General features: G+C 36.2%; 1 protein-coding gene and 1 long non-coding RNA gene across 5 annotated transcripts; both read left to right on the top strand.

Annotated features, from left to right (window-relative positions):
* Positions 1-1,799: 1,799 nt before the first annotated feature.
* mmp14b (matrix metallopeptidase 14b (membrane-inserted)) lies at positions 1,800-18,560 on the top strand. Its single transcript, XM_053492438.1, has 10 exons — positions 1,800-2,289; positions 9,257-9,405; positions 9,683-9,805; positions 10,131-10,438; positions 13,515-13,676; positions 13,795-13,961; positions 14,050-14,188; positions 14,290-14,440; positions 14,534-14,649; positions 16,132-18,560. The coding sequence occupies exons 1-10, from the start codon at positions 2,191-2,193 to the stop codon at positions 16,521-16,523; spliced, it is 1,806 nt and encodes a 601-aa protein (XP_053348413.1). The 5' UTR covers positions 1,800-2,190; the 3' UTR covers positions 16,524-18,560.
* Positions 18,561-21,012: 2,452 nt separating this feature from the next.
* Positions 21,013-22,996, top strand: LOC128528387 (uncharacterized). Of its 4 annotated transcripts, none has more exons than XR_008360954.1 (4): positions 21,013-21,176; positions 21,588-21,647; positions 21,880-22,442; positions 22,570-22,996. It is a non-coding gene; the product is annotated as an uncharacterized LOC128528387 (long non-coding RNA). The 4 variants fall into 4 exon arrangements; XR_008360948.1 differs by having other exon boundaries at positions 21,588-21,762; positions 21,794-22,442; XR_008360955.1 differs by having other exon boundaries at positions 21,588-21,930; positions 22,152-22,442.
* The last annotated feature ends 1,798 nt before the right edge of the window (positions 22,997-24,794 follow it).

The following is a 24,794-nucleotide window of genomic DNA, read 5'->3' as shown; positions in this document are numbered from 1 at the left end:
TGAGAGTATAAGTTAACTTACACTCCGCATTCATCGTAATTATTAGAAAAGGCAATCTGCAAAGATTCATAGAAAAAGAAATTACACTTACCGAGCCTGGTGAAGATGAAGCAGGAACACGAAGCGTTAGTACAGATCCATTTTTTAGGAGCTGCTTCGTAGCAAAACCTGCTTTATATTGACCTGCGTTTATAAAGCAGTCTGGTGAAAAATGATTAGCGCAAATATGAACGCATTTAGGTAAATCGGCGGGGACGTTAGCTTTAAAAACAAAATTTAGCCACTGCGTCCTCAGCGGCTCAGATGTCGGTAGTGAATGACGACTGCTGTGTTCGCTATTACACCCAACAACTGTACACCACACTCGCTTAGGCGCCATTTTGCTCCAGCGGCGAAAAAACAATGGCCGACAGCTTGTTCTCACTCGGGGCGGGTCTTTGCTAAAACACCAGTGTCAATCAACAAGTGTAGGAGCGGCCTCTTGTGGTGTGGCATCACAGTGACAGGCATTTGCGATTGGCCTGATTTCAGAAGGGGCAGGTTATTTTAATAAATGAAAAGAAAACGACTGGGCGGCTCTTTATCATCGTAGAGTGGTTGTGTACGCACTATCCTAACACACAGTTCAGTCCAAACAGCTTAAAAAAGTGCATGTAGGCCTGTATGACCCCTTTAAGGTTCCTCCCTAGCGATAAGCGCCATCTAGTGACCTGTTTGACAGTGTTCACAGTTAAGCACAAAGTACAATAAATTTAACATTTATAATGTTAGAAAACATAAGAAAATAAATGTAACAATGTGGGTGTTAGTTAGGGACTCTAACACTGAGTTAGAGATATAGTCCTTTCAATGTTATTTATGTACTAGATTGGTAACCAATCCTCATATGAGCTCCTGATGTGATGGCATCTGAGAGCCTGCAGCACAAAGCTAAAGCAATATAAATTACCATAATTTGCTGGGGTGCATTGAACAAGTAGCTTATTAGTTTTTTTTAAGAACATATTTTTACATTCCAATTCCTTTTTTTGTCCAGATAGGTGTAAAATAGGCGGCACGGTGGTGTAGTGGTTACCACTGTCGCCTTGCACCTCCGGGGGCGAGGGTCCGATTCCCGTCTCTGTGTGCATGGAGTTTGCGAGTTTCCCCGTTGCTTGGTGTGTTTCCTCCCACAGTCCAAAGATATGCAGGTTAGGCTAATTATCGTTCCTAAAATAAATAAATTGCCCGTGGTGTGTGTATGTGTGTGTGTGTGTGTGTGTGCCCTGTCCAGGGTGTACCCTGCCTCGTGCCCTACGTCTCATGGGATAGGCTCCAGGTCCCGGCGACCCTGAATACAGGATAAAGCGGTATAAACGATGAGTGAGTGAAGTGTAAGATATGGCAACAGTTTGACGCATGCGCGGTACGCTGTCCAAACGTGGGGTTTATATTCTGTCACACAACCGCTAAAAACTGCAATTCTCCTGAAGATTTTGTTTTATTGCGCATGTTTGACTTCAGGCAAATGTTACTGTCACAGTCTCAGATTTTTTTCTGTGACTGGTTGCACGTCATCCAAAGTATGAAACGAATGAGTGAGTAATAAAATAAAATAATAAAAGAGTGAGTTCTGACCAATGTACAGGCAAAACCTTTCTTTTATTTACATTTCTCTTTTTGATTAGTTTCTTGACGTGAGACAAGCCATAATGAGGAGGCCAGTGGAGATACAGCAGCACCGCAGAATTTCAGAAAGGGGGACGGGACAGTGAGGAAGGGGAGGGCTTTGGATGAGTTCGTAAAAGTTAGGGAGTTGGGACTGATCGAGCGACCACGTCAACAGCTGAGATAAAATGGCTGAAGAGAACAGAACCATTACGCATGAATAAAAAGACGGGTTGACAAAGTTTCTGGGGGGGAAATAGATTCAAGAAAACTAGCAGTTCACTGACATCGTCCTCCATTTCCCCAGTGGATAACAGGAAGGCATTACTGTAGCCCTGAGCCACAGCTGCTTACTGTGTAGTTACAGTTAAAGCAGGATTTGTGACTCTGTAGTTTTGCCTATTTCGCCGATTTTATTTTCTGTTTTCTGATTGGCACAGTTGTTGAGATATTTATTTATTTTTGCAAGGCGATGTGTTTTACCAGCTAGAGGGAAAAGGCAAAGCGAAGTTTTTGGATTTGTTTAAAGATTAACTTCGGAGAATGGCGAGTTGGCACGATACACTCCTGGAGCTGATGCTTTTATCTGCACTCTGGCTGTGTGCTCGAGGTGGGGCGCCGAGGGGAGACTTGAATCCTGAGGTAAGGACACAGTACAGCTGTGTCGGTAAACACAGCATGAAAACACTGACACGAGGCTATGGCATGGGGTTAGTAATTTAGACGAACTATTATTCTGAAATAAAATATTTTTTAAATGGTAAAATATAAGAAACAGTTCCTGGAAAACGAATAAAGCTATGTACTGGGGGGGGGATGAGAACAATGGATCAAATGACTTTTCCCCCTAAAGTGCTGGATATGGTTTTAATTACTGTCATGTGATCCGAAGCATGACAGGGGAGTTACAAAAGGGTAAGAATGTCTGACGTGTTTCTTTTTGCAAAACATGGAAGAAACAAAAGCACTGGTCCCGTAAACAGATTTTTGAGGGTATGCTTTTTAGCAAATTATTGGCGCCCCCTGCTGGCAGTCCGATCAGACTCTGACAACCCTCGTGATGACTAAAAAACTATCCCAAACAACAAGACAATGCAGCATCTACCACTCGTATACATGTGAAACGTAAAAGAAAAGTATGGTTTACCTGTTTTCTCTAGCAATTTTTAAGAACTTAAAAATATTCAAAACTTAAAAAGAGTTCCAAAAAACAGGCAGTAAAAACAAGCAAGCGTATAACAAAAGTATTTATTTTTTAAATACATTTATATATATGTGTGTGTATTTAAAAAAAAATTATCATTATGTTAAATATATAAGTTTATATACAGTGGGTATATACTGTGTGTGTACATGTATACATTGTGCATGTCATAAACACAATATGGACCTACGAACATGACTCAATCCTCTGGAAACATTGGAAAACTTAGGAACGTTATAGGAATAATTCATGAATTAGCTCCTTGGCTTTTTGGCAGGCTAAAATGTTTAGTTTTTAAAACCTATACAAAAATGTATTTTTTTATTCTTTACCAAATTACCTTTTCATTTATAGATCACAACAGTAGCTGTAATATATTATAAACTTTTTTATTGACTAATTATTATATACAAACATAAAAAAAATCACTAAATGAAGTATATTATAGAACAAAAGAAAAGATAAATCTAACAAACCTCCCACGAACCCAGTGACAACACAACCAAAAAAAACAAACAAACAAATACGCACCCACACACACATCCTCCAGCTCAGACAGATTTGTGTGAATTAGATACTGTAGGTCATACATACATTCTGATGCTTAAAATTCTCTGGATTGGATATTTTGCGATTCTCTATCTTAAGAGAAGATGTAGATTAAAAACTTTTATTATAGTCAGCATCAAAATTTGCTACAAATTATTAGTTAAAATTAGTTTTAAGAAAATAAAAAAAGCTTGAAAACTGATATTTAATTTGACTGCCTTTAGCTTTGATTGTAAAATGTTAAATGCCGTAGCTGGTTCACAGGTGAAAAGGATTCCTCATACTCCCAGAATGGAAGAAAAACTAAATTAATGGGATAATGGTCACTCAGGACATTTAAGTACCGAGCTGATTGAATTTTATTGGCACATTACATTGCCGACCTGACCAACTAAAGCAACCCCAGTTAATAACACTGCCTCCAAAGGCTTGTACTGCAGTGGGCACTATGAATGGTGGGTGCTTCGCTTCATGCACTTCCCTCCTTACCCTGACACGCACATTGTAGCATCTCATTACATGTCTGTATTTTTCACAAGGCTAAGGGAAAAATAATTAATCAGTAACAAAGAACAACATATGAAATGTACAAGTTAACAGTTTAATAATTAATAATATCATTTAAAATGTGCTCTTACTGTCCACATTAATAAAAACAACCACTCAGTCATGTGGCATCAGCACAGAGCATAAAATATTCAGCAGAAGAGCTTCAGTTAATTTCTAATGTTCTTATGTCAACCCTAGACCATGGCATTGGTCGTAGAGGGTCTGGAGTTGAGTATTTTATAAACCCCTGGTCTCCTGGGGTTTTTACACCCAAAGGCTTGCACAAAAGTTTACACAGAAGCAAAAACACCACCTTGTTTTTTGTTTTTTTTCAAACAGGTTCGAGCTACCACAACATTAAACTTTTAGATGAATTGGCAGAAGACCACATTGAGTTTCGCTGCTGTCAGCCAAAAACAGGAATCTCAGGTTACAGTGGGCACAGTCTCAGAAACTAGACAGATGATTAGAAAAACATTCATCTGGTGTTTTTTCCAGTCTCCAACAGCAGAGTTTTGGTGAGACTGTGCCCACAAAAAGCCTTGGATTTTGGTTCATAGCATGGCTTAAGTGGAGCCACCATCCTAAAAGGAACATGGAAAAAATTAATGTCCATATGGTGGAATGAACTGACTGTGTTTGGTTTGTATGCTATTGAACTAGAGACTAGGCCTTTTGTAAATGTTAAGGGCATTTACTGGGTGACAAAGTTTTCAGACCATTCCAAGTTTTCTACATTTGTTATGTTTCATACTTAAAATTGATTAAAATCCCAAAATATTCTTATGAATCCTGTGACATTTATTCTTGAATTATGAAACTGACCTGACTTTGGCAGCAATGACAGCCTCAAGTCTTGTGAATGATCCTACCATGCTTTTGGAAGTTTCTCTCATTCTTTTTGCTAGACTTGTTTAGCTCAACCAGGTTGGATGGGCTGCATCAGTGGACATTTGTGTCTTTTCAGACACAAACGTCTATATTTATGTCTTTTTCGAGTGTTAGGTTAAAGACCAGACTTCAGAACTTTCACAGAGTTGTTTTAAAGCCATTTCTGTTCTTGGCAGGTTGCTTCCGGTTGTTCCGGTCTCGTTGAAATATACACTGTCGCCCAAGATAAGAGAAGATAAAGAGACTTTATTGTGATTATAGTAATACAATGACATTTGTTTGTTAGCTCTCGGAGACCACGAGCAATACAAACAATCTAACATTAAGATAAAATAAGGTAATGGTTCTAAAACTATAAATATAAGAATATATATTTAAACAAAATTCAGTTTTATTTATTTAGTGCTTTTAACAATGGTCATTGTCATGATCAGGGTCTTGAGTGAGAAAATGTGTATAAATCATAATTACGGTATTAGAGATCAGATTGAGATCAGATTGAGCAAACAGAGGGCAACGGTGAGAAGGAAAAACAACAATGACACAGATATATAACCAGACTGAACAGGAAACCATCCTCATTTGGATAATATCAGATAGCAGGGAATAATTTGTAGGCATACTGTGTGTTAGGAGGCTGGAAGTATGCAATGAATATATAAACATATAAGTTTATTTATAGTGGGACTTAGATGGTGAAAATAGTGCAGTACAAACAGGTATTCTCATTCAGCACAAAGTATTCCACAAATTATTATAATAATTGTATTTACAGCTTGGGAACCTAAGCACTCTGGAGAAGTTAGTCACTCATTATAGTTCTTTTCTACTTTAGTTTCCACTCTATTCAGACTAGTCTCCCAATCGCAGAAAAACATACTGTAGGGATGGTTTTAATAAGGTGATTGCACAGGGAATTGTGTTCAAACAGTTCAATCATGTTTTATTAGACAAGAGCATTTTGCTTCATGTTCTGTGTGGTAAACTATATTTTAATGGCTTCTGTTTAGGACTTTCCCATCTCCACAAGGAACTGTCATTTACATTTATCTTTGGGTTTGTGGTTATCTGTCTGAGCAAGGCAGGCCAAGTTTGTCTGGGTGGCAGATCTTAGTAGACTGTGGGTTGTTTCAATTTTTTTCCATTTGGTAATGATGAAAGCTACCACATGGACGATTTGTCAATCGCCCTTAAGGTAATTGGGCAACGGAAAGCCTTAAAAAGAGGTTTCCTTTTACATGATTTTTAGTCACATTGGCTATTACTGTTCTAGGCAGTTACTCCTATTTGCTTCATCAGCATCAGTGCTTGTTCTGTGGATTTCAGTCTGGTAGAAAATCAGCCATATAGTTCTCATCGACTGTATTTTTTTTTTCTCCAAACTTAATGCACCGGATCATTCAGTTTATGTATTCAGCTGACCTCGTTATCTAGCGCAAGCCCTTCTGTATGGGTTCCAGGGCTTGTGCTAGACAATGAAGTCAGTACCTAACTAAATACCTGAATAAGTTGAATGAACAGGTTTTTCCATCAATTGATTTTTTTTTCCTCACTGATGGCACAGGCACATGTCAAGATGACGGTGCCAAAATTCAGTAGGTTTAAATTGTGAAGGAGTGGTTGGGGAGCATGAGACATCATTTTCACACACGGATTACCCATCACAGAGTCCAGACCTTAAACCCACTGAGAATCTTTGGAATGTGCTGAAGAAGGCTTAATGCCACATTCTGACTCTCCCATCATCAATACAAGCTCTTAAAATTTTTTTAAGTGACTCTGGATGCAAATAAATATTAAAATAAGCTCATCAAAATGATGCCTCGGCTGTAATAAAAGCAAAATGCAGTAAAATAAATGCTGCGCTTTAGTGCCACATATTATTACATTTTATTTTGTTAAATTTTATTTTGTTAAATGTAAAAAACAACTACTTAACAACTACTATTCTTTTCACACAAAACATTAAACTTAACGTCTTTTCTTTTTTTTCAATGTCAGAAATGTACTTCTGTAACTGTCCAACCATCTTCGGCAGTTTAAAGTTTCTGGGAGCATTGAGGAATCTCTCTCTTGTAAACCCCACATTAGGTCAAAAGCTCTTTCACCCGTCTTAAAAACACAGCACATCTTCCTCACACGTTTAACATTACACATGCAATAATATCCTCATATATTATAACACTCTGTTTTATGGGAATTTAACAAAATCTAAAGGTATTCTGCATCCTTCACAATACCTAATAATTCTCTCCATGTGCATTTTGCCAGTTTTCTGATAATAATGGAAATAATAAATTAATAAGTTTATTTGAAGGCTGTTAAGGTATCAAGGTCAAGGTTTCCTCTTCACAAAATAAGGTTTTTTTTTATCCATTAGGTTAGATTAAAATCAAAAGCAATATTTATTTTAGTGTAAAGCTGCTTTTTCTTTACACTGTCCAATGTTAAAAGCACTGTATAAATAACAGTTCATTTAACTGCTGTACAAACCTCAAGCCCGGAGGTTTTTTACTTTACATACATTATTAATCAATTGTAACATAATGGTTCAATGGTTCATGTATAGAACAGCAATACAGAAACAAATAGTCCTCATTTCAATTTGGGTTAATCCAAGGGTCCAGTAAAAATTTAAACAACAATAAAGCCGTAAACTCAGACAACATGAAAAGCATTTATTTTCAGTTCAGTGGGAAAATATTTTAATAAAAGGTCACGGTACAAGATGGAATACAAAAGGTAGCAGCAGTTAAGCATCTTTTTAAAAATCACTGTTGCATATCTACAGTGGTGTGAAAAACTATTTGCCCCCTTCCTGATTTCTTATTCTTTTGCATGTTTGTCACACAAAATGTTTCTGATCATCAAACACATTTAACTATTAGTCAAAGATAACACAGGTAAACACAAAATGCATGAGTTTTTGGAACAGAAGGGCTTAAAGTATACCTTATTAAAGTAAATAACATTTAATATTTGGTTTCATATATTTTGTTAGCAATAACTGCCCCAAACTCTTGCCATATTTTTTCTGATGCTTTTCCTGACTTATACCATAGCTTCTTTCACTTGTGTCTTTTGGGGGTATCTCCTTTCAGTTTTCTCATTTTGAAGTAAAATAGTTCATGCTCATTTGGATAAGATTTGATGAGTGAATTGTCTTGCCATAGGAAAACATTCCAGTTTCCCTGATGAAATTTGTTTTGTTGTGCTGGCAGTGTGTTTTTGTGGATTGTCCTGAGTTCCCATCAATGAAAATTGGTAATCAAGAAGCGTTTGTGCAAGTCCAAGCCATGACACCACCTTTAATGATGAGCTTGTATTTTGTGGATCAGCAGAGCCTTTATTCAGACTTTGGCCTATCCATCACATTGATAGAGGTTCATTTTGGTTCCAGAAACAGGCTCATCTCTTTGTTTGCAAATTCCATTCTGGCCTTCAAAGTCTTACTGCTGATGAGCAGTTTGTGGTTTTCATCTTGTAGTATGGCCTCTATATTTCGACTCTAAAAGTTTTCTTTGAACACTGGATTGTGTTATTTTCACCCCTGCCCCTGAAGTTTGTTGACGTCACTGATTGTTGCTTTGTTGTTGTTTTTTTCCACCACTTTCACAATGTTTTTTTGTTGTTGTTGTTGTTGTTGTTGTTTTTTTGGCCAACTTATTTAGTCTGCTTGATGGTACACCAGTCTGCTCATTTTTTTGACACCATTTAAATTATAGTATTGGATATGCCCAGTGCTTATGGAACTACTTTAATCATTTTCCCTCTTTTTCGCCCTCTGGTCTCCATGTTGATTTATCCTTTTTAAAAACAAATTCAGCCTCACTTATCTATATAGAAGGATCCATTACAGGCTCACGCATTTCACCAAACTTAACTATACTGTTATTCTATTTCTTGCATCAGTGCTGAAGACAACACAAACTGATTGCTTTTCCAGGATACCAGCATTGTGTTTTTTTTTTTGTTTTTTTTTGGTTTGCTGTTTTTTGTTTTAGCTAGTTCCACAAATTGTCAGCATTGAAAAAGAAAGATGCTAAAGCTAAGGTTTAGTTGTTGATTTGGCAGATCCTCTGACTCAGAGTGAATGACAGAAGTGTTTTAAAGTCTCTACTGATCAATACCTGATACTAGTTTACTAGGTGAAGTAATATAATAAGTACACAGACAACACAAGATTTGTATTCATGGTAATTTAAGTGCTGATTTATGTCTTCATAAAGAGTTAGGTCTTTGTTTGATGACCGCCAGTGACATGTGGACATCTAGAGGAACTTCTTTCTACCAACTAGATGCTAGATCTTTGCAGTCAAGGATCAATGTTTTAAATCTGACATGCTAAGATTATTCCATCTTTTTGCATCTTAATCTGCGCATAATATTGATTTGTCCTGTGTCTGTGTCCTCTAGGCATGGCTTCAGCAGTATGGGTACCTTCCTCCAGGTGATCTTCATATACAAGGACCACGTTTACCCCAATCTATTTCCTCGGCTGTTGTTTCAATGCAAAGATTATATGGCCTAACTGTCACTGGACGCTTGGACTCTACCACACTGGAGTAAGTCAGCTTTTCATAAAAACACTGGCTAAGAGTTGTTTAGTTTCATTTAAAATCACAATTTTATTAAACTTGTGGAATGATTTATGGTTTCTCAGCTATGTGGTGGTTATACTGGTGGGTGGAGAAATCCAGTATTATATTGATGCTTTGCTGGTCCTCAGAAACAGAAAGTGTCACCTGAAGACACAGTTATTTCTTAGAAGAAATAATATAGAATGATTGAATTTTAGTCTGTAGTATGGTGGATGATATAATATATTAAAATCTTTGCCAGGGCAATGAAGAGGCCTCGCTGTGGTGTTCCAGATAAGTTTGGAGCAGAGCTTAAGAGCAACTTGAGAAAGAAACGATATGCTATCCAGCGACTGAAATGGGAAAAGACGGATATCACTTTCTGGTAGGAATTATACTGCAAATATCTATAAGCAATGAGGCACATGGAGAGATTGTTTAAAGATCTTACTGTATTAAGTGTTATGACTAACCTTTTCCACAATGATGAAAGTAGTCTGTGGCATTGGCATGGTAATTTATTTCACTTTGGGTCTAATTTAGATCAAATTCTCATGTGAATTGTTCCAATATATTCTGATGTATCTTCTCTTCTCTTTCCATTTTTCTGACTTCTTACCGTATCTCTAGTTTTTTACATGTAGCCTTATTTTTCTGATTGCCATTTTAATTGTGTTCTTTAATTTCCTTTGTTTTCTTTTTTTCTTCAGCATCCAGAACTACACACCTAAGATTGGGGAGTTTGAGACCTATGAGGCAATCAGAAAAGCTTTTAAAGTGTGGGAGAGTGTCACCCCTTTACGATTTCGGGAAATCCCTTACAGTCACATTAAGTACAAGACTTCTGACTTTGCAGACATTATGATCTTTTTTGCTGAGGGATTTCATGATGACGCCAGTCCATTTGATGGTGAGGGTGGGTTTTTAGCACATGCCTACTTTCCTGGTAATGGCATGGGAGGAGACACACACTTTGATGCTGCAGAGCCCTGGACAATTGGAAATCGAGATTTGTGGGGTAAGATAGATAAAGGGTGGACTGCATTCACCTACACTATATCAAGGGTCATCAAATAGATGTAAAAAAGGGACTACATACTTTTATTTTAGCAGCTATTTAACTACCAGAACTAAATCATTGATGCACTTTATGGACAAAAATACGGTCACCATACCTGCAGTCATAGGAAAAGAAAGCACATTTTGTTTTAAATTCCATGCTTTTGTTGAGTGCAAAGAAAACAATTGTTTGGTTCTCACCAACCCATAAAAACAAACAAATAACCTTACATGACACCAGAAACACACGATTTAAATATGTTGTATTCATTTATCCCAAGAAAGTAAACCAACCACATTCAGAAACCAGGTGGGAGGAAAAATAAATCCATTTATCCTAGTTTCTAGATCTAACATTAAGAGCATAATTAGCAGCCAGCCGTTATTTGAGAAATGCATGAGATTAGTTAGATTAGATTAGATTCAACTTTATTGTCATTGCACATAGTTACAAGGCAACGAAATGCAGTGAAATAAATTTTCGCATATCCCAATTAGGAAACTGGGGTCAGAGCGCAGGGTCAGCCAGCTTGCAGCGCCACTGGAGCAGATAGGGTTAAGGGCCTTGCTCAAGGGCTCAACAGTGGCAGCTTGGCGATGCTGGGGCGCGAACCGCCGACCTTCCAATCAGTAACCCGCAGCCTTAAACAACTGAGCCACCACTGCCCTCAAAACCATCAAACCATCAAAAACTGTCACTTCCTTTATAAAACCATAACATTTGCCAGTTTTGTGTTCTGGATCACACAGTTATGTGTCTACATCGTGCAGGGACATAATGCAAGGACGTCAGCCATTATTTAGAGAAGCAATGATTGCTGCTTATCAGTAAGGTTGATAAACCAAAATTCACCATTCTACAGTACGACGGACTGTTAACGAATAGAGAGCTTTCGAGGCAGATGGCCTTGATCTTCCTAGAAGTGGGCATTTCAGCTAAGACCATGATCAAACCATTTAATAATCATAAACATTAGGAAAACCCAAAGAGCTACATCATGTGACCTACAGGGTTCTGTAAGCCTGTTCATGATTATTTTTATAAAAGCACAATTAAAAAAAATACAAAACAAGTATGGATTTCAGGGAAGGCTTGCTAGGAAAAAGCCAATTCTCTCCAAAAAAATATAAAAGTATTAATATGGTTTGTAGCATTTCATCTAAACTAACTAGAGCAATCAATATTATTTGAATCTTTGGATAAGATCAAGGTGGAAATGTTTGGTCAATATAAACAATGAAATAAAATGTTGATGTTGGAATTCTAGCAAGTCAAAATGCAGATGCCAATTCTACTGACATGCTATAGCCAGATTTTAAGAGAGCTATGAATGTGCTTAATGTTATGGGCCACTATTATTCCAAAATAATATGAGGGACAGATAAACTCAATAAAATGCTATATAAAATGCTATAGAGTGAAACCTCCGATTGCGAGTAATGCGGTTTGCGAGTATTCCGCAAGACGAGCAAAGATTTTTTAAAATAATTTTGAACAAGAACAAGTCTTGGTTTACGAGTACCGGGTATCATGTATCACGCATGCACTTTTTGTTTTGACACCAAGCGTTACGTGATCACAACTGAGCCAATGGTTTTTCTCTCTCTTGTGCTGCAGAATTGTGGGTAATCCTTTCCCCTGCTGGGTCTTAGTTCGTGTGTACACTCATACTGGTGTAATCAACATCCGTGCACGCATGTACTGTTTACTATAACACTGTGACCACGTGTGTGCCCATAAAACATAATATATTTCATGTGTATATGTGTGTGTACAGTGCGCGTGTAAAGTAAAAGCAAGTCTCATTAGAGAGGTTAAAAATCTCTTACTGTATCAGCCTGCTCTTTGTGTCTGGGTGTACCCGCATCATTGGACATCATGCCACACACACACAGACCCCTCCTACTTTCACCTTTACAAACACACACACTCTTTCTCTTTGCTCTACATAGAAACACTGCTCTGTTGCAATTCTTTTCAAAGGTAAAGTGCAAGTTAATTTGCTTAATTTTTACTTTAAAGCAGTGATTCCGTTAGTGTTTCGCTCAATCGAGTGTCACTAGAGAGATTTCTTTTTTTTTATTTTTCAGATAAAATAGTGTTTCTGTTGTGTGCAACATGTGTGTGAAAAGAGTGGGGGAACATTAGAGTTACTACTTTAGCTTCACACACACACACACACAAACACAAAGTACCTTTTTAAAGGGCAGGTTAATTTTTTTTATTTTACTTAATATTTTGTGTCAATTATTTTTATGTATTTATTTTTTGGCCTGTGGAACAAATAATTTGAGTTTCCATTATTTCTTATGGGAAAATTTGATTTTGAGTGTTTTGAAATACGAGCCCACTTTTGGAACAAATTCTGCTCGTAATCCAAGGTTCCACTGTATAAAGCATTTTAGTAATTGTTGCTTAGAATGAGTCTACGTGTTACTGAGTTGTGTATGTACTTATTTTTTCATGTCTTTTTCTTGTCTCATATTTGCTGGGATTAGTATTTTTAGTAGGTGTTTTGTCACCTGTGGTTATTTTTTTGTTTATAGAAATTGGTTAGGGCAACATAATTGTTATTTAGTTTTTAAATTAGTTTGGTGGACATGGCAATCAAAAATGATATGCATTGATATGGAGTTGTCCCTAAAAGCTGATAAAATGGAAAATAAAACATAGAAGAAAGCATATGGGTTACCAGATCCTGTACCAAATAACTATATTGGAACTGGATTTGAAAAACAAATATCTGTTTAGACTTGAAATATTAAGTTTTAAATATTTTAAATATTAAATATTTAGAAATAGAAACTTCTCTATTATAAAGAAGTAAATGGAAACTTATTTATGTTGCTAGGAATAACTATTGTATTATATTGTTAAAAATTAACCATGAATTATATCATGTAAATAAAAAAATCTTTAATTTGTAAAGAATACGGGCATCAGTATCGACTTGGTATTTTTTATTGGTTTTGGCATCTGTATTGTAAAAGAAATAACTACCTTGTTTTGTGAATTTTTTTCAACTCTCAACAAGGTAATGATGTTTTTCTGGTGGCTGTGCATGAGTTGGGTCATGCAATGGGTATGGAGCACTCAAGTGACCCCTCTGCCATCATGGCACCTTTCTACCAATGGATGGACACAGACAATTTTGAGCTTCCAGAGGATGATCGACGTGGCATCCAGCAGCTTTATGGTAAGTTTAAGAAACAGTTGCTTTGGCTCAACATGGCACAACAAAAGATAACCCAGAAAACATGTGTCCTTAGAATTGCATCAGCTATTAGTATTTTCATTGCATCTCTACACTGTAGGACCCAACCCCGACGGCCATCCTCAACCTTCACTTAGTCCCAACATCCCTCCCCATAACCCTTATCCCACTCCACGCAAGCCAGAAGTACCTCACTTTGGCCCTGATATTTGTGAGGGCCACTTTGACACCATTACTATTCTAAGAGGAGAAATGTTTATCTTTAAGGTATTTAAAATATTGTGTGCTTACATACAATAGATAAAAAAAACTGTTTTAATGTTATTGTCTAAAGCTCTTTAAATCCTGGTGGTAGAATAAATGGTTCTGGCGTGTTCGTAATCAACGGGTTATGGAAAATTATCCAATGCCTATTGGACATGTTTGGAGAGGTCTACCTACATCAATTGATGCTGCTTATGAGAGAGAGGATGGCAAATTTGTCTTTTTTAAAGGTAAGAGCTGGTTTTATTCTGCATACTTAAATCTGTGGTAAAATATATAATTAAATCATTAAATTTATTTAAGTAAATATATTTGGTATTACTTTTGTCAGGTGATAGACATTGGGTATTCAGTGAAGCAAATTTGGAGCCAGGCTACCCCAAGACATTGGCAGCGATGGGCAGAGGCCTTCCTCGGGACAGAATTGATGCTGCTCTTTTTTACACACCTACAGGCAATACCTATTTCTTTAGAGGAAAAAAGTAGGCAATTCACTTTTGGTGTGTTAAGATGAAATTTCTTGATTATTACAAAGAATGCTGTTAGCACACTGCTAGTTTTTTTTCTTCCACCAGATATTACCGATATAATGAAGAGTTACGAACAGTCGACGCAGGTTATCCTAAACCAACCAGCAGGTGGCAGGGTGTCCCAGATGATGTCAAAGCAGCTTTTGTGAGCCGAGACCAAAGTAAGAAGCTTTTTACATTTTTATTAGTTATTTTTTTATAGACACTCAAATAACTGAAACTAATATACTTAGTTTCTATTTAAATATTTAATTAATTAAATTGTTTAACTAGTTATTTCAGGATGCTGGTCTGACATGCTTTCTGTTAAAGTTTGGTAAAATCTCTAATAACCAGTTTTTGAAATGCGTTAGAGTACTTGGATTACTTTTTTATGTAACGAGTAATCTAACGCGTTAGGTCCGTTAGATTAGTTATATTTCCAAAAATGTAATGTTATACAGACACCCGTGAAACTGCGTAGGTGAGATAGGGGTATTAGTAGTTAACAGATTATGGGCCAAACTTCGCTGAGTGATGATGTTAGAATAATTATAAAGGTTTTGACTAAAATAACATGCATGAGGAGTTTTTATTTTCTGCGATGGAAAAGTACTCGAACTAGTTACTTTTATCAGAAATTAACGCTGTAATGTAACTGATTACTTTTTAATGACAGTAGTTTTGTAATGTAATTAGCAGTGTTGGGTGTAATGTGTTACAAAGTAACGCGTTAGAGTACTCAGATTACTTTTTTGATGTGACGAGTAATCTAACATGTTAGGTCCGCCATTAAAGTATTCAGTTATTTAGTTATATTATCCAAAATGTAATCCGTTATTCAGACAATTTATGTAATCCGTGAGCCAGACAGCAGTCATTCCCAATCCATTAGTGTGTGTGTGAAAGACGTCCTACAAGGCCCGCTCCCGTTAACCCGCCTGTAAAACATGTAGATTAGGCTAATTGGCATTCCCAAATTGCCCGTAGTGTGTGATAGAGAGTGTGTGTGTGAGTGTGTATGTGTGTGTGCCCTGCAATGGATTGGCACCCTGTCCAGGGTGTACCCTACCTCGTGCCCTAAGCCTCCTGGGATATGCTCCAGGTCCCCGCGATCCTGAATACAGGATAAAGCGGTATAGAAGATGAGAGAGTGAGGGCGAAGTGTTTTTGAGCCAACAGCTGTAAGTTAAACCCATGTAAGAGATGTCACAAGCAGTTTTATTAAAACAGACTGGGATCAACCTAAAATGTAAAGATAGGTTTTCATTCCCTGTTTAAATCATTTTACAAAATGTGGAAATGAGAAAATACTCTCTCTGAAAACGCTCCTTCAGTTGTTTTCAAGTAGAATAAATTATTGACTAAAATAGAGTTAATACAGCAATAAAATCACCTGCTTTCTCTGACAAAATTTTTCCACTGATGTAGACTGTAAAATAAATACATATTGAGTGCATATTGAATGCGCTTTCTTTCGGGACAGAAGACCATTTGGGCACGTTGTATTTTGTGGCAACTTTAAACTGAACACTATCCTTTTGCGCTTCATGTGGAGAAATAAAGCATACATGTCCAATCAACTATTGTTTTGATGTCTGAACATTTTTGTATGTAATTTTAATGTTCTGTGAATCCTAATGATAAAAATCTTTGGCCAACAGGTTTCACATATTTTTACAAAGCCAATAAATACTGGAAATTCAACAATCAGCTGATGAAAGTGGAGCCTGGTTACCCCAAATTTGCCTTAAGTGACTGGCTCAACTGTCCAGAAGAGGACTTTGAGACAGACAAAGGTCGAGAAGATGGTGGCAGTGATGACCGTAATCATGATAAAGAGAATAATGAAGATGAGGACAAAGTGGAAGTGGAGAAGACAGAAGTCATTGTCATTGAGGTGGACAACACTCACAGTGTAGTGAAAGCAGTAGTGGTGTCACTTACGCTACTGGTGTGTTTAATTTGCACTTTGGGAGCCTTGATTTTTTTTCGCAAGTATGGCACTCCACGTCATCTACTCTACTGTCAGCGTTCCTTACTAGACAAGGTGTAGAGAGGTGAAGTATGGAGAGGAGATTGATGATAACAGTACAGGAAATAATATAATATGTACTGTATAGTACATTTTATATTATTCCCATGCTTCAAAACTGTTGAATTTGGTTTTGCTACTACTACTAATAATAATAATAATAATAACAATAATAATAAACAAAGGTTTGGGATATTTTTCTGCACATACAAATTTTTCGGTCTTATACAAATAGACTTTAGACTCATGTCTCTGGACACAAGAACCTTTTGACAACAAGCCTTAAGTGGACCTTTAGTAGGCCAACAGACTAGTATATGGTATATCAAGCAGTAAAGGAAATATGCTAGTTTGTTTCTGCACGTGAGATATCTTTAGTCTGGCAACACTGACACAAATGTTTAAAAAGTCTAAAAAGATTCTAGAAAGTCTAGAAAGATTAATGAAGTAACAATTTGTCTGAAAACAAGTTAGTGATTAAGCGTGACATTTCCTAAAAGTTAATAGACCTATCTTATCCTCACCCCAAAATCTAAATTTTTTTTTTTTTTAACTTTACTCTTGAGAAAAATCTAGACCAGGTGTGGAGAAAATGAGAGTTTGTGTCAGTGCATACTGATGTAATTCAACATTCCACCGATCGGTGCTCAATAAATTTACCAAACTTGCTCAAACATACTTTAACATAATACTAGGGATACAAAAAAAGGCTTAAAATCCCCATTTTTTAAAATAAAAACTAACTCTTAACAACCAAAGGACAAATAACAATAAAAAAAAAATACAATACAGAGGAATCATTAAACATTATTATTATTATTATTATTATAAAAAAACACACACATAGTGCACAATAGTAACCTTAAAGACATTAGGGTGACATGTTTAACACATGGTGCATTTTTTATTAAATTCTGTATAGCACTAAAAAATAGTGTATTCCTAATGAGCTAAAGGGGAAGGAAAAGCTTTAAGATGACATGTGGAAGAAACCTTGCGAGGAGCCAGGATCAAAAGGGAACCATCCTTATTATGATAACTGCGTGCTCTAAGGTCTAAAGTGCCTTTGTATGACAGAAAATGCATTTTAGTTCACATGAAGTCGACTTTGTTTATGTTACCAGCTGTTCACTAATGCACTGGTACAAAACAGTTTGTGGCAATTTTAGTCCTGCTTAGTCAAGATTTATGTAGCCTATAGTTTTGAGCCCAAAACTCCACACTACATACTACATAAGTTTTTGCAGTTTCTGTGTAAATTTGCTTGCATGTATTTTTTAAACCAGTATTATTATTAACAGAAATTGTACAATAAACAAATGTGATTATAAATAACATTTTGCGATTGCTTATAATCAGTTTAATCATAGTTGTATTATATTTATGAGACATGTTAATTGTAATGTTTTTGTCAGATAGAAAAAAAAACATTGTTTCCTGGCAAAATAAAACCACTAAAACCTAATATGTTACTGTACATTCTAAGAAATAGAATGCAATGTTTACTTTTCTAAGTCCAACAAAACTTTTAACTAGCATATTCATTGATGCCTACTAATTATTTTTTCCTTTTTAAAGCCATAGTGTAGTTGTGGTTATTTGTCTGTCTTTTTCTAATTTCTAATTGTGATGTTCTAATTGTTATGGTTTTTTACAAATCATGATCATTGATTTTACTTTCCAATTTATTGTTACAATTGCTGACAAATGTAGCTTATTCTTTCATACATGGTATTCGTGTTGAATTTTAATGTTTTGAGTATACAAAATTTTAGTATTTTTTATATTTGTGAGTATACTAGGTCTTTTCTACGGCTTTTTTTCAATACTCCTTAATATTGAACTGTCTTCACCATAATGCAGTTGTTGATTTCATGATTATTATTACCTGTATTAACGTTCCTCTCCACTAAATTGAATATGTTTTGCTATCATTGTTAATAATAGGATGTCCTGCTGGACAGGCAAAAGCCATCATGCAGTGGCCTTAATTTTTTTCTGAATTTGAGATAATAAATAAATTAAAGACAAAGACTGTGTTCACAGTTCTTCACACAATTCTTGTCTGTTTTGTGCTATTTGACTTTGGCATATTTTAATCCAGGCTGTTTTGTTGGTTTTGTTTGTTATGGCTATTTCTTTGTTGAATTATTTAAAAACAAACAGAAAACACAGAACTTAAAAATAGGCCACTTATCTTTCTGGAAAAATATAATATTGTGTAGTTATGTTAAATATTAAAATAATAGTCTATAACTACATACTGTAGCATATGTACGAATCATTAACCAGATAGAGCTGTAGGGTATAAGACATGGCATCATATGACCAAAAAGAAAAATACTGTACAGAAATTTCGTATTGCCCAGGGCCCGGTTTCTTGATAACGCACACTATTCGCAAGCTAAGAAGACTCTTTAGATATATTTTACGTAAAGTGATAACTTTTCTAAGTGTATTTCTCGAACTGTCCCTTAGGAGTCTTCTTAAGTCGCTGCCTCTTACGTCCGACGTTACAAGGCGCTGTCTACAGTGAAGGTACTGAATTAGCTGACATAGATTGTTCAGGAATCAATTTTTGACTCCTTTTGCATGACAGCGTTAAAGAAAGACGGCACTTTCTATGCAAATTAAACATGGCACTAAATTATTTTAATAACTGTTTCGACATAAGTTAACGTATCAATAGCATGCCATAACAGACAAATATATAAATAAAATCACCAAACTGTCGCTAATATTTTTATTTAACCTGTAGTGACAGTGAAACGAACCGAGTATACAATCAGAGTTGATTGACAAACAGCTGACAAACACTCTTCACCAGATTCAGAAACAATGTGAAGCATGTCAGTGGTTGGGGTTGTAGCGCACTATGGAATGAATACGATGCGATGACAGAGTAGAGGTTTAATACCCCTACAGTATCTCATCTACACGGTTTCGCGCGGTGGCCGTCAGTACAGTTCATCATGATTCAGCGCGAGTTTTGTTGCCGTGGTTAAGTTTCCATTTTACCACGCAAAAAAATTAAACATGTTTAACATGCGGAAGCTCGCGGACCTTGCAGATCTTCGCGGAACGTTAGACGGGCACTTGAGGCGGCTCACGGTGCCTAATACCCCTATCTCACCTACAGTATGCGCTTTGACTCACGGTGAGATGCGATGGTTAGGCACTGTGAGCTGCCGCGATTGCCTGCCGACGTTCCGCGAAGTTCTGCAAGGTCTGCAAGCTTCCGCGAGGACCGCCAAAAAAAAATTTCCTTTTTTTTTTCACGCGGAAAGATGGAAACGTAATCACAGCGCAAAAACTCGCGGTGAATCATGATGAACCCTACTTACGTTTGATATAAAAATATAACACCGCATCTCGCAAGTCAAACCGCATAAGTGAGATACACTCTAAAAAATGATTCTGTGGCCTTGTAAATTTCACAGTTATAAAAAGGTTATGTTACCTTAATAAAATCTCTAAAAGCCACATACTGTACATGATTGTTTGAGTTAGACAAATCAAAATAAAAAAAACAACTATTCATTTTGTCTTAAATTTACACTATAATTTAAGTTTACTTCACTAGTAAAAATCAGCATTTGACTAACTTAATTATATTTTTAACATGCACTTAATATTTTTTGATACATTTAAATCAAAATATCTGTTAATGGAGTAATTGTACTGATTAGTTTCAAGAACTACAATTATAAATTATTCCAACTCAATATTCTTTATGTTTAACAACAAAAACTTAAATAATTAAGTAAATTGCCCTGTGCAAGTGCTCATGGGAAATCTGGTGTAACATCAGAGACAAGAAGGCTGTGAGGATGTGAGAATGGACATAAAGCACCTGGAACATTCCTTACAAATCCTGGTCAGTAAACCGCTAACACAAGTTACTGTAATAATGACTCTGTCTGCCTGCACATACAACTTTATAGGGTGTGAGTTACTGTTCTGAATCCTGTCACAGCCGAGCTACAGAGCTAACGATAGCTAGCAACAGGCCAGTCCTGGGGTTCATAGTGATTTAGCTTGTTTGTTCCAACCACCAAACTGCTCAGCTAAAGCGGCGTTAATACAGACACTTAAAATCTGGTGTAAAAGAAGAGATTTAACACCGAGCAGCAGCGCGTGCATGTCCGGGTTTCCTCCGGGTTTCTTGGTGTAACCGGCCGCGGTTGTGCCGGATTTTTGCAAGTTGTGTTTGCTGCAGAGCCAAATGGGAGGAGCTCCAGCTCCCCCTCGCTAGATCTAGTGGGCGGGGCTTGAGACGGTAAGAACACTGTACTTTAAAGATAAACTTTACATTGAAACATCTTACATTTATCGCTGTCTCAACTTGACTATGGTTGCTATTTCACACCCTTGAACAGAAACGTTGATCTTTTTTTTTTCGCGTAACTAATGCTAGCATTCTCCCATCTCCCATGCTACATTTTAGCATGTGTAGTGTTTATATATAATCATACTTTTTTATTATTTCAGATTAACCTGTACAGATGCATCAGACAATACTTTTGCAAGGACAGGATCCCCTGCTGTCTATCCAGAGATGCACAGTGTGCTGCCAAAAATACCAGTGTACCTACTGTAAACCTGTTTACAACCATTTGCATGAGCTCCGGAATCATGTAGCTAATCACATGCGAAATGCAGTTCAAGAAGAAGGTATGTGTGTTGTGAATAATTTTAATTGTAGTACTGTGCGTGTGAGAAACACATCATGCTTGTTGAACCTTTAAGTTTTTGCATTGTCATTTCTTCTTAGCATTTAAATCCTAAATATATTGTTCATTTAATATGTCCTCCTGTTGTGAAACTTTTGGGAATTTTGAATTTCACATACTTATGTTTTTTAGTTTTTTTAATTGAAATGTGTAGCGCATTATGAAATGTATGGTGGATCTGTTTGAGCTCATATTTTTATGTTTCAGCCAGTTATGGTTTTCAGTATTATCTAATTATAATTTAATCATGGTAAAACACAAACCCCTGGCTCTAACATAAAGCTCCAACATTTTTATTGTAATATGGTCAAATACATCTTTGTTTACATGTGACTGCCTGTAATTCCTTTAGAAAACTGGCAAGTCACATTTACCTGGCCACTGGAACATGTCTGTACTGGCAGATTTTAAGGTACAGCTTTTTAACTTCTTTGCTTGTGAACTTTTCATATCTGTAGTTGAGTGTTAAGAAAGAATGCAGTGCACAGATGTCACAAATAACCCGCTATGGGTGAACTGAGTTCAAAGTGCACTTTCTTAACAAAACTATAAACAGAGACAAAACAAAAACATTTACCGGACATGACAGCTATATAATGTATTTATTGAATATGGTCTAACTGTAAATTGTCTAAAATTTACAGGGTGCCCCTCTTCAGCTTGGAGGAATTTATTGTGGGGTATTCATGTTGATGGTAAGTGGTTTTATAATTGCTATGCAGCTGTGTTTGTGTGCTAAACACCACATTGGTTAATAAAGTTTTGTTTTTGTTTTTTAGTATGCACTCCATGTTACGCTCTCAAAGCCATTTGATTTTGCTGCAGTGACTTTGCATCAATTTATGGTTATAAAGCAAAAAGGACGGTGAGAAAATAAAAAAAAAGTCTAAGCCTTTCAATTGCTATCTTTTATTAGTCTGACATGCCTATAATCAGGAGGTGGTGGTGCTATCAGCTAATTTAAACATTTCCTCTGACAAGGTATGGTACTGATAATCATACTTTTGATTTAAACATCCATACTGTGGATTTCCAGTGTGCAGACAATATATAAACAATGCATGCCTAAAACCATGCCTAATGTTTGTCACTTGGCACAGTCAAGTCCAACAACTAGTCACCAGGAACAACTACCAAATCCAGATGACATGATGGAAGTCACTCCAGCTGAGTCAGATAGCTTGGAGATCACCCCATCCACAGGAATGTATGTAGACACAATGTTTATGTATTGCTTGAATCGTTTATGCATTTACCTTTTCTGTTTTATATAGGTGTTTATAAGCAGAACTTCACTAATTACATTATTATTGGAATCCTTATATTGCACACAGGACTCAGCGGTGATGAAAAACATTTTGCTGGCCTGTAAGTGGGTGGAGGAGAACCAACACCAATTTGCTGGGAAGATTGAACTGCCAAAGATCCTGAAGATGAAGGAGGAAGATGCATTGTTGGCTATCACAATGCGAGACTTGTTCCTAAACACCATGTTTTATGAAGGTGAAAGGGATAAAGAAGAAATTTAGGCTCCCTTTCTTTTTACTTTTCAGAGAGTAGAGGACATGGACATTTTCTTGCAGGAAATACGAGACAAAAGAGACATCCGTGTGTCTTGTTTACACAACCCTCACTTGTGAATGTACTAGTGGGGTACTATAATGTAAATATTGATTTTTGTTTTGTAAAATTTCTTACATTTTTTGTGGGAAAAATTAGTGTTGTGTTTTTGAAATATATTTATGTATTTTAATATATTGTTATACCATTAAAATCTTGTGTGAAAAGAAGTGTTGTGTTCTTGAAATATATTTATAATTTTATGACTTCTTATTATGACATTTTATCTAAATGTAAGATTTATGCACATTTAGATGCACATTTTTAGATGCACATTTTCCTGTTTTAGGTTAACAGAAACAAATAAATCCAGCAAAAAAGTTGTAGGACAGTGGAGTATGTGACCATTAAATGAAGTTGCATGGCTGGTTTTAGGCTACTGGACTAGTCACTTATTTCCATTTAAAATAATAATAATGAAACATAAAAAATAGTATAATGTGTAGCCTATCACATGAAGGTGGAGTCTGTCGAAAATTATAGTCAAAATTCAATCTAAATAAACTTCATTATTTTTTATTATTATTATTTATTACATTATTAATCAGATGCTTTAGAATAGTTGATGAATTAAACAGGGGTGCACAGAGAGTTAGCAAACAGTTTTATCCATGGCGCCTTATGTGAGGAAACTATTCATCCTTATAAATAGTAAATAAGACAAGCTTACATACTGTAAATACAACGTTTAAAAAGGTATTAGAAACACACACATATATATAGTGTGAGTAATGTTCTTATGAAGTATTTGCGTAAAACTACACTATTTGTGGGCAATAAAGCATTATTAAAATAAAGTATTTACGTAATGCCGTTAGTCACAAAAATGGTACTGGCCATGCTGAAAATAATAAATCATAATCATGACAAATATTAGGGAAAGATAAACATTTACTTCCATTATGTTAGAACTTGCACTGACATTAACATCCACTTAGTAGCGCTTGATACCGTCTCAAGCCCCGCCCACTAGATCCAGCGAACCGCGAGTCTGCTCATTTTACTCCTACCCTTTAATGAGGAATCGTGGACCAAAGCAGGTTTAAACTGCAGAAATGAGGTGCAGTGTCTGGGTACTGGCACTGTTTTATCCGTTACTGTATATGAGTATTTTTAACATGATTAAACACTGAGCACGCAGCGGCAGATGTTATAAAATAAATGTGCTAAGTACTGTACTAGTAACTAAAGAAGTTGTAAATGTGTAACCATTGAATCAAGGATAGAAACTAAAACAAGGCTTGAAGTCTAGACTATACAAGTTTTCCACTCGAGTATACTAGATTTTCCATTAACTAAAGTAAAAAAATTATTTAGTTGATAGTCATGCATAAAAAAAGTTGGGTACATTTTTATACAAGGGACAAAAACATGTACAAGGGACGTTCAAGTCAGTGTGGGACCGTTGATTGTGCAGAATAACAGAACACCCCCTTTATTTCTCTATATATTTTTTCTGTATGAGGTTGTGCATTGTTCTGTAAGAGCAAAATGCCTTTGGTAATCAAAGCAGTCCGTTTTGTGTAAAAGCATTCCACTGAAATGTTCACCGGAATTTTACCACCAATGGGCTACGTAAAATCAAATCAGTTTTACGTCTTCGTTTTAGAGAATTTTCCTCACAAGTCCCGCTTTGACTTAAACACCACTCGTAGATCAGTGTGATGATGTACAGTGGTGTGAAAAACTATTTGCCCCCTTCCTGATTTCTTATTCTTTTGCATGTTTGTCACACAAAATGTTTCTGATCATCAAACACATTTAACTATTAGTCAAAGATAACACAAGTAAACACAAAATGCAGTTTTTAAATGATGGTTTTTATTATTTAGGGAGAAAAAAACTCCAAATCTACATGGCCCTGTGTGAAAAAGTGATTGCCCCCCTTGTTAAAAAATAACTTAGCTGTGGTTTATCACACCCGAGTTCAATTTCTGTA

The sequence above is a fragment of the Clarias gariepinus genome, chromosome 1, assembly GCF_024256425.1.
Source record: "Clarias gariepinus isolate MV-2021 ecotype Netherlands chromosome 1, CGAR_prim_01v2, whole genome shotgun sequence".
Lineage (NCBI taxonomy): Eukaryota > Metazoa > Chordata > Actinopteri > Siluriformes > Clariidae > Clarias > Clarias gariepinus.
This window is presented reverse-complemented; position numbering and strand designations above follow the sequence as displayed.